Below are 10,890 nucleotides of genomic sequence, written 5' to 3' on the forward strand. Positions count from 1 at the left end.
TGTAACAGTCATTTACATTACACCTGTGTTTGGAAACTATGGCAACAATATCTTATCTTGGAGATCAGTCAGAGTAGCTGCATGTTGCTTTGCTTCCTTTTAATAATACATATTCTTTCCTATGCACCATGGAAATTATGTAATTCAGCATGCTTAATCCCTTGAAGTACAGCACATTGAAATACAATAATTTAGGACCAAGATAGGCATGATGTTCTGCCTGTTTAAATATGGAGCTGTCCCCAGCATGCTGAAAGAGGGGCTGAGGGAGAGCCAGTGTTGTGTGGTAGTCAGAGTGTTGGACTGGGGATTTGGGAGATGCAGGTTCTAGTCCCCGCTCAGCCATAAAGCTCACTGGGTGACTTTGGATCAGTCACTGACTCTCATAGGGTTGTTGCTGTGAGGATCAAATGGAATGGAGCAGGACTGCGTGAGCCACCTTGGGTCTCTTGCAAGAGATAAAAAGGTGGGATATAAATGCAGTGCATTATTAATAACAATAATTATTAACCACAGCAACAACAATTTTAAGGTTTTAAGACAAGGAGCAGATGGGTGAAAGGAACTGAATGCTCTTCCCTCTCATGCCCTCCCTTCCTGCTGTTTCTTTCCCATCAACTCTTTTCTCTTAGCCAGTATCACTTAGAACTGAAGTCTAGGAGAGAAGCCCTGCCTGTAACCCCGGAGAGCTATTGCTGGCAGAGCAGTCAGTGCAGGGATAGGTGGACCAATGACCGTAACCCTAAGGCAGCTTCTTAGGTTGATATGAAGTGTCACTTGGAGGGATAAAGGAGGCAACTAGAGAAAGGGCCCTTTGGGGAGATAAGCAGCTGTTCTGTACTTCCACATGCCACTTTCAGCTTTAAAATAGGTTCTTCCTTACCCTCCCTCTGTTTGAACTGGATGGGAGTCATTCCGTGTGTAAGCAAGTGGAACAGTTGCTGTCGCCTCTGTTGCCTCTCTTTATTATAGATTCAAGAAGCATTGTTTCAGGTTGCTGAAAAAATTGGTGATACTGCTGATTACTGGAAGCGCCTGGGCAAACACATGCTCATTTTCACCTACATGCGTTCCCCTTTCCTCAGTGCAGGGTATAGCCTGAGTTGCTCCTTATGAAATGGGCTAACTAGCAGTGGGTGCATGCAGACTAAAGCAGGCATCCTTTGGTTATTACAGGATTGGGTTTGCTCAAAATAGTGTGTCCAATCACCCAAATTCATCACCTGGTCAAGCCCCTTTATGGCCTGAAACCACAGGGATTCTTTCTATTGCTTTCTGGGGAAATGGTCTGGTAGTCAAATAATAATGTGGTGGGTTTTCCCCTGCTGAGCATGGAGAAGAGAAATAACTACACCATGCCACATTCCAGTATTAAGGTGTGTGTCCTCAGTTTTGTTAGCTAGTGGTTCAGCAGTATTTCCTACTCTAAGCACAAAAGCTTTATTAAGTGCAGGATCCTATGCACACAATTAAAGTTAGATTTAATTGAGTCCACTGAGGCTTACTCTTAAGATTCATCTGTCCAGGGCTGTGCCTCTAGTTGCATGAGGTTAAGCCCATAGCCACAAAAACACCCCGTCCTCCAGCTGAGGGATTTTATATGTGAAGGCTATGGGGTTGACTCTACACACATTCTCTCCATCTGTTAAGAGCCTTCTGAGAGCACTGAAATGCTGATCCCTACTGCAGGAGCCCCAAAAGATCATTCTTTGTATATAGTAGCTATGTGGAAGCCGCATCTGGATCAATACCACCACTGCGAGGCCTGGACGTTCAAAAGACCCTGCATTCCTTATGCAGCGCATGTTATTTTGCAGCAGTGTTGCTTCCTGCTTGTGATTACCTTGTGAGCCTGTGCATCTAAAGACAGTGTCCTCAAATGCAGCTCAGGACAGTAAAGGTGTTAGTATTCAGTATTTCTCCAAAGCTTTCCCTCAAGTTTCCTTCTTTTCCTTTCTTTGACAAAAATAAAGTGAGGATACTTCAAGCCACTTAGTCCAAAACCCTTCAGTAAAGAGACTGACGTTACTGATGCTGATCTCAGAATTACAGCCTCTGAATCTCTCGATAGTAGCATGAGACAAAGAAGTTCAGCTTCTGCTCAGTTTTCTTCTCTTCTCTCACACCAAGAGATATGCACAGAACTGTCCTTCCCCCCACTTGAAGTAAAGTTGTACTGTTACAGGAGCACCTACATATTTATACAATATCTATGAAGCTGATGTAACGTTGATAAAGACATCCAAGAATATAATTTTTAGCAGATGTTAAGTAGTAATCCTTCTAGCAAGTGTTGGTTAATTGTTATTCTGTTGAGCTTATTTAATTTTGAAATCATATCCAGAAGAGCCCTATGACAGGTAGATGACAGGAGGGAGGCAGAGAGGCAGGTCAGTAGATGAAGTGAGTCTATAGCACAAAACTAAGGTAAATACATTGAAGTTTATCAGCCTCCAAATGGAAATGTGATTGTATCTTAAGACATTTTAAAGGAATTGTAGGGGAAGATTCCTGCATTACTGGGCTTGTATTTGTAACAGAATCAGAAGTGTAGGTATCTTTAGTAGGGAAGCAAACATATGATGTGACACAGTTGGGCAGCTGTTTCCCGTGTGCAGTTTGAGGCAGTTGTGTGCTTGCTAGGCTGTGCATGGTTGCAGTGCAGATTGTAGGTCTCAGTATCATGGAATGAGAGCACCTGCCAGAAGGCCCCCGCTGAAGGGACCAGCACCGATACTTGACTTGTTTTGCCTTTGGGTATTTGTATTTTATATGGTTTCGTATTTAGGGTGCAGTCAGCCACCAATACCTGGAACAAATGCTGCTTGAAAGCATATAATGTAGTTTGACTTTAGATTTGTTGAAATCTCACTAATTTCAATGGAGCATCTAATAACCTCTTGAATGCAGTGAAAACAGTGCATCAAAACAATATTCCAGGTAGGTGGAGAGTATGCTAACTATATCTTTTTTCTCTCTCATAGGAAAAGTGCCATTTATTCATGTAGGAAATCAAGTAGTTTCAGAACTTGGCCCCATTGTCCAGTTCGTAAAAGCCAAGGTAAGATGCACATACTAAACCAGTTTGCTCAGTAAATACTAGTTCAGTTGTACTAATTAAATTTGTGTCTGTGAAATTATCTTGGTGACATAACAAAGTAGAATCAGAGTTGTGGAAGACTAGATAGTATCATTTATGTTGCATAGTAAGCTTTCTTTTAATGGCTCACAAAGACAATTATTTATTAATAAGCTGCAGGATAGGATCCAGTTTAGGAAGACATTTGTACTTGTGCGTGTATGTGTGGAGCAGCAGGAGATGGGTTTCAAGGCGGTTGGATATTCTTATGGCTGTTCATTTAGACTGAAGTCTTGTGGGCAAAAATGTATTTCTCTTTCATTCCATCTCATTAGGCCCATAGGTCTGGTGCTTTTAACCTTCAGGACAAAGGTTCTTTTCTTGATGTGAAATTTCCTGCATACGGTCCTCTGTGTGTGTGTGCATGTGCAGCATAAAAATGTTGCATTCTTACCCTTTCCATTGGCCCAGAGGGACACAGATAAATTATCCACCCATGTGCCTGTATTTTTCTGAGAGCTTCCCCCTTTCCGAGAGAGTATCTACAGAACTTCAGAATCTGTCCTTCCAGCTTTCCCAAGTTCTAAAAACATTGTGGAAACTGATCTAAAAGAACTGTAGAAGTTGTGTGGGGGCTCCTCCTGAGAGGGAAATAAAGACGTGAGTGTGTCTTTCTGCAGAGCATCCTCTGACATTTGGTCTGTTGGTTGGGTTCAGACTTTGCTCCCATTGGCAGAAGTGAGGAAGTGACTTGACTGCTTCTCCTCTCCTCTTGCAGGTTCTCTGGAACTCTGCTCTGGAGGGTTGTGGGACCCTCCAAAGCAGTATGGGAGATAGCAGTGGTGGCTGCAGGGGAGAATCATTGAAATTATTCCCTTTCTCTCCAGTGGGATCCCTCTATTGGATTAAAAGCTTTCCATGAACAGAAGGAGCTTTCCATTTATGAATAGTAAAGACTGGACCCAGCCCTTTTGCAGGTTCATAAACACCAGGCAATTCTACCTGACTTAGAATGTAGTCTTCTTTCTTTCTTGCAAGATATTAATCTGAATATGTACACTTTTTCTGTTGTGTAACCTTCCCAAACATTTTGCGTATTTGTGATTTTAGGGAGCTAACTCTATATTGAGTTGCTTGCAAATCCTTACTGCCGCTAAAAGGTGACTCAATAGTTTTCTGCAAAGGTGGATACACAATTCAACTTCTCACTGGATTATTTAATAACCAGCAGGCAGTTGTTTACCTTTTTCTCCCATCTTTTTTATTTTATTTTATTTATTTTACTTTATTTAGAAGGCTTCTATGCCGCCCCATTCGCTGAAGCCTTGGGGCAGCTCACAATGTTTTTCTCGAACATTTGGCAAATTCTATTATGTGACCCCCCCCCCACCCCAGTGCTATCAGTTTTCTTCAAAATTTATCCCAACATTTGTTTGTCAGTTTCAGTTGAGATTTCATAGGCAGAAAATTCTAAAATAGTATGGATATAGTCGCTTTTGGCAAAGACATGTGTTAGATTGTCTCCAGCATGAGAAAAAGTCTTGACTGATGTCTCTCTTTGTCCAAATCATGAGAATTAACTATGTCCAGAAGGAAAAGCAGATTGTGCATGTTCTGCATGGCAGCAGGGCTTCCACAATAGCCACCAGTTCGCAACTGGATGTTTGCTTTAGCTGGAGTAGATATCTCTTAGATAAATTCCTCTTCCAAGTGCAGTTGTTTCGATTCTGCTCTGAAACTTCCCTGTTTACGCGTACATTCGTGAGCAGTTGATCAGGCGACTAAGCACTGTTCGAAGAAGGGTCTCAGAAGCTCTTAAGAGATAGCAGCATGCAGATTTCTACCATTTTGGCTAGTCCAGGTGTTCCACTTACTTCTTGGCTTCCACAGTCTAGTGCTCATGGAAAAAAGATTCACTGTGTTAAAATCTCACGTTTCCAGATAAGCAGTATTAACACTGAGTCTTGCTGCCTTCTTTGGCCTTGTAGATAGATGTCAGTGCATTGTATTTTATAAGGTATTTGCATCATCCTAATTTACTTATTTTTTTTTTACTAAGATGCCATATTTATAAAGGCTACCCAGTAGAAAAGCAAAGGCAAAACAGTTCTATAGCTGGAAATACTGTGTACAGGAGTGCCTTGTGCTTTTTTGCCTAAATGATTACATTTCTGTTTGTTTTTCTTTGTGAGACTTTGTCTTTGTGGTCTGCAGAGCTGCTCATTATGTGTAAGTTTATAATGTTGTAAGCTTTTGGGGCAAGGCAAAACCCTGGTCTTCAGTGGGCTTTGGAAGAAACCCAACCTGATGATTTTTGCTATCCTTTCTCTTATCCACCCTCCCCCCCCCCCCTTCTCTCCTGCCTTAGGGCCATTCACTTAGTGATGGGTTGGATGAAGTCCAAAAAGCTGAGATGAAAGCCTACATGGAATTAGTCAATAATATGCTTTTGACAGCAGAGGTATGGCAAAACATGAGTAATTTGTCAGTCTTGAGAAATTAATGATATTGGGGAAATGTAATACTATTTTCTTTGTGATACTACACGCTCATACCAACCCTCCCTCCCTCCCTCCCTCCCTCTCTCTCTCTCTCTCTCTTTCTGTTTGTCTTTCTTTCTTTCATATAAGACACAAGGATGGGCTTATGACTAACAATAATTCTTCAAAAGCAGCATACTTTTAATTTAGCGATTACAATCTCAATTCGAAATGGGTTGTTGTTTGGTCAAATGGGGTTCTGTGCTTGCTCCATGATGAAACTGGCAAGCACCTTTCTGTCTTCAGAATATTGTTATGAATGGCTTGTTCAGTAGGGACAGAAGACAAAGCTACAAGGAATTAGCTGTCTGTGTAACCGTATATGTTATGAAGTTCAGTATTCTTTGGTTTCTAGCTGTATCTTCAGTGGTGTGATGATGCTACAGTCCAGGAGGTGAGTGATTCTGCAGCATTTATCTTAATTAAATTTTAATGAGAAAACACTTTTGCTCACAATTGCAAGTCCCCACTCATAAATGAAACATAGAGGTTTATACCACTAATGATACCATTTTTTCGCTTTAATTTTGCTTGCATATACATTTTGGGGGGAGCGCTCTGTCATTACTGGATATACTGATTTCAAAGTGGAGATGTTTTTAATATAATTCTAAAGGCTCGAGGTTGTTTTTTTTTAAGCTTCAAGTTATGAATAATTGCACAGAATAGCATAGAGAAGCAGCACCATGGCAATAAAACCGGAGCGGCCCTAGTTATGTTGTAAAACAAACATGCAGTAATAAAAGCATCTTTTCATCCTTGCATCAAGATTACTCACCCAAGATATGGATCACCTTATCCTTGGCCTCTCAATCGTATTTTGGCCTATCAGAAGCAATGGGAGGTCCAACGTAAAATGAAGGCTATTGGCTGGGGCAGTAAGTCACTTGATCAGGTCAGTCATTAATGCCCACACCTAGATTATTTCCCTTATTGCAATTCATATGTATCTATTGCTTTAAAGTAATTTGAGTTTCTCTGCACTTGGTGCTTTCTGTATGTTTTGGACTACAACTTTCAGCTTTTCCGATCATTGGTCATACAGATTGGAGCTGAGGGGGATTGAAAGCCAAAACATCTGGAGTTCACCAGGCTGGCTTATATCCACAGTCTTAGACCAGTTGCCACATAAAGAGAGATAATCTTATTTGTATGAATTTTAGAGTTATTTTAAATCTGCTTATTAGTCTCCATATAAATAAATTGAAGGAAATTCCTTCAGGTCCAAACCATGCTAAATTGAGAGCCAACCTGGTATAGCACAGAGTGTTGGAGAGCAAGGTGCTAACCCTCACTTGGCCATGAAGCTCGCTGGGTGACTTTGGATCAGTTGCTGACTCTCAGACTAAGCTAGCTTGCAGGGCTGTTGTTGTGAGGATAACATGGGGAGGAAGAAGATGATCTAAGCCTCTGTGACTTCCTCACAAAAAGGGAAAAGGCAGGATATAAATGTAATGGAATGAAAAAGGATTTTTCCTCCTCCTAGGTCAGTCCTGGGGTTTTAGACTGCTGCTCCCATCAGACCTAGCCAGCATGGCCAATGGCCAGGAATGATGGAAGGTGTAATCAAAACCATCCAAAGCAACTAAGAAAGAGGCATGCTTGCTTTGTCTTCTGATGATGTGTGTGCAGTTTATCACAGTTACTATATCCAAAGAGGCATTCCGTCCTGTGTCAGAGAATCAGGAATACATCTTCTGTGATGGTGCCTGCCATCTAAGGATTAGCATTCAATTTATTATTAAAAATTGCTGTTCAAACTGATTTACCTAACACTTGATACCCTGAAAATAGAATTATCTAAATTCTATAACAAGTAAAGTTCAGTTTGTGAGTAGTCTGAAGAATTGCAAGGAGAGATAGGTGTGTCTAACTCAGAATCCTGTAAAGAAGACAGCCTGGTCCCTGGGATTCTCATGTGGGACTATAATCACAAGATAAATGCTTGGCATAGTGCAATTCCAGCTGAATTTAGAGCACTTCCTATTTCCACAGTTTTAATAATTAACTTAAATGCCGCACAAAGAATTTGCATAAAACCTCTGGTTGTGAGCTAGATAGAAACCTACACATGAAATGGTTTAGTCTGCATATGCATATTAGTATGAAAAACTAGTATGAGGTGCTGCTTTAGGGGACCCTATATTCTTTGAGGGAGGAGATTTGCATTTGTTGTTCCTGCTCATATTGGGTTGTTTTTTAGAATGTATACCTTGACAAACAAATGCTTGTCTTTGTACCAGAATATCGAACAAGAAACACATTTGGTAGGAAAATAAATCTTTACATACTGGAAACTGTTTGGGCGGGGGGTGTCACTGACAAGATTTTTTTGTTTGTGAAGTCCAGATTATGCTGGTGTTTCAATTTGTCATAAACCCTTGAGCATGGTTTTATATGTTTCTGTAGTCATTCAGTAAAAATGATACTCTGTTTTCTCTACATGTTTGGTCTTACAGGTGCTAGAAGATGTAGATCAATGCTGTCAAGCCCTTTCTCAAAGGCTTGGAACGCAACTGTATTTCTTCAATAAGAAGTATGTTACCTTTATATTCAAATAAAAGAATCTGCAGTTCAGGGAGGGAAAAACTTCCCCTTTCGCAAATGATGGGGAGATGTCTTCTGCCAGACTTTTCCATCTGCTCCCGCTTCCTTTTACCTCGAGCTGGACTCCCGAGCGAGCCAGGCCTTGGCACTTGTTTGCATTGCAGTGACTGGCTGAAGATCTTCGAAGTGAGAAGCTCAGAAGAAGGCTCCCTTCCCTCTTTTCCCACGCTTTAGGTTATCAGTGAAAAACTGGCAATGCTAAATCTAGGAAACTACAAATACATGATATGACATGCAAGTATAGCATGTCATTGTCTTTTAAGACATATGATCTGAAGAATTCCATCTGTATTAGTTTCCAAATAAGTTTTCAAGAACTGAATTTTTATCCATTTCTTACACACTCTGTTACAAAGGTCCAGGGTGGCTAACAACAATTAAGGGGGCAAAATCCAGTGACATTATTCGTTCAAATTCCCAGCACAATATTGACTTCATAGCTGGGAATCGGAGCTCACATCTCCCATTTCTGTGCCTTGCAACCTTAGTGAGGCAATAGAGGGCACATTTCAGAGGGAGGGGAAAGAAAAAGACTGGAATGGATATGAAAGATATGAAGTATCCTTCTCCCTCTGAGATGCTCCAGCTAGGTAGGCAAAACTTGTCTAGTGGAAATGCAGGGTGGGATGAAGAGCCAAAGATTGCCTCTGCCAATCCACCTACTTTGCGTCGGATGACAGTAAACCTCTGAGTTTTGGGGTTTGCAGGCATTGCAATAGGATTTCATCCTGGGTGGGCGGGTGGATTGGCATTCTAGTATTGCTTCTGAGAATGAGACTTCAACATTCCAATATGCAAAAATAAGGGCAGTGTTAGAAAATCATAAGTTACATTGTGTCAAAGTTACTGGGTTTGCATTTTTAAAAATTCTCCTTCCCGTGCCAAGGAATTATTTTATGACAAAATCCTAAAGAAAGCAGGCAAAGGAATCTCTCATGTTAGTTAATTTTTGGGTACTTAAAGGATCCTAACACCCTCCCAGTTAATTTCCTTTCACTCAGTTTAGCCCAAAGCTACCATTGCTAACCCCCATAAAGAAGGAAAACCCTCTGCCACCCATGCAGTAATGGGCTGCTGCAGCCATTTCCTTGTCTCCAAATTGAACAGGGAGGACTTGGAGAGCAAGAGGTTGCGTGACTGAAATCTCACTTCTGCTCTCCAGTGATCAGCCATCCAGTGTTCTAGCCTAACTCGGTACAGTTCCACTATATCACTAGATAGATCCCCAGGTGCTTTCAGCTCTCAGAAACCCCCATCAATGTGGCCAATGGTCAGATAAGGAGCAGGTGTGTGGGTGAACTCTGTAAAGTCTTTTCATGCTGGAATCTTGGTGCTTTCAATAAAAAGAATTCCAAACACCCTTTCAAGGGCCACAGCACTGCTACCACCACCCAGCAAAACGAGCATTCTTCTTAAAATGCCGGCTCCAGAATGCCGTACTCAGAGCTGTCGCTGCTGCTGCGTGTGAGATGCGATTGCTGATGTGTGTCTCATTTCTGAATAGCAATCTTCCTTTCCTCCTAGGCCAACTGAATTGGATGCTTTGGTATTTGGACATCTGTTCACCATCCTTACTACTCAGCTGATCAGTGATGAGCTCTCTGAGAAGGTCAAAAGCTACAGCAACCTCATTGCTTTTTGCAGCAGAATTGAGCAGCACTATTTTAAGGACCAGGATAAAGGCAGCCCAGGAAGTATCCCAGCCTTAAGGCAAATGTTAATAAGCTGAATGGGTGGTGATGCCAGAAACGATGAAACGGATCCTTCCAGTGCTCCTGTTGTTATAGCAGCGTTAGCAATGGCTTTGATGAGCGATGGGCCTCAGTGCCCTGTTTGAAGTTGCCACACCCAAGAGAATGTGCTTGGGATGAAGACACTTTATTTAAGATGAAATCATTGGAGTTTTTCATTATAATAGTCGCATGCCATGTCAATATCACTCTAAAGTGTCCTTGAAAAAAATGTGTCAAGATTGAACAATACAACTTATGACGACAGCTGTAGTGACGTGTTTCCTTTGCCTTCCCAAAAGCCCTTTGCATTCTGTGGGGCCCTCAAACTCTGCACTTTGTAGAGCCGTTTTTCATCAAATGTCCAGAGGGAATTGTCGTCCCACACATCTAGAAGGAAAAAACTGAGCTCATAGTTAAGCATATAATTAAGCCAGTTGTGAAGAAATTACACATTTGTACATCTAGCTAGTCATTATATCAGAGATCAAGAAGAACTTTTCCTGCAGCTCACTCTCTTTTTGCTCTTCCCAACTTCCTTTCCTTCTAGCACATGGCTTCAAGCACTTGTCAAGTCATATGAAAGTATATGTTCTGCCTTAAATGTTGTGACTTCCTGCACCATGGAGAGAGGAAAGTTTGCCACCTTTTCTTGTAAAGGTTTTTCTTTCCATGCTGGTTTTAGCTGCTAGTTTAGCTTATGCCCTGCCTCAGGGATGGATAGATTTAAAAAGAAGCTTGAGAAAAGGTACAGCCAAGCTAGAACCATCAAATCTTGCCTCTCCCCTGCCTCATTTTTGCCCAGTTTGATCAGCATCTCTCTTCCTGCCCTCCCCCAACACATTCTTGTCACTTGAAAGTTAAAGACAAGATCGAGGCAGTTCTTACATTCCCTGGAAGGTGCCAAGGCACATGGTGGGAAATGATGGGTGGA

General features: G+C 41.5%; 1 protein-coding gene across 1 annotated transcript in view; it reads left to right on the forward strand.

The window, feature by feature from the left end:
- The window catches only part of MTX2 (metaxin 2), a 59,174-nt gene extending 48,951 nt beyond the window's left edge, over positions 1 to 10,223 (forward strand). Inside the window, exons 5-10 of the mRNA XM_044427024.1 lie at positions 2,985 to 3,061; positions 5,448 to 5,540; positions 5,975 to 6,013; positions 6,389 to 6,514; positions 8,079 to 8,155; positions 9,751 to 10,223. Of these exons, the coding sequence (XP_044282959.1) occupies positions 2,985 to 3,061; positions 5,448 to 5,540; positions 5,975 to 6,013; positions 6,389 to 6,514; positions 8,079 to 8,155; positions 9,751 to 9,955 (617 nt within the window). The 3' untranslated portion in view covers positions 9,956 to 10,223. The remainder of the gene's footprint in view (positions 1 to 2,984; positions 3,062 to 5,447; positions 5,541 to 5,974; positions 6,014 to 6,388; positions 6,515 to 8,078; positions 8,156 to 9,750) is intronic.
- The last annotated feature ends 667 nt before the right edge of the window (positions 10,224 to 10,890 follow it).

Source organism: Varanus komodoensis, unplaced genomic scaffold (genome assembly GCF_004798865.1).
Source record: "Varanus komodoensis strain SLA01 unplaced genomic scaffold, ASM479886v1 scaffold18_1, whole genome shotgun sequence".
In the NCBI taxonomy this organism is placed as follows: Eukaryota; Metazoa; Chordata; class Lepidosauria; order Squamata; family Varanidae; genus Varanus; species Varanus komodoensis.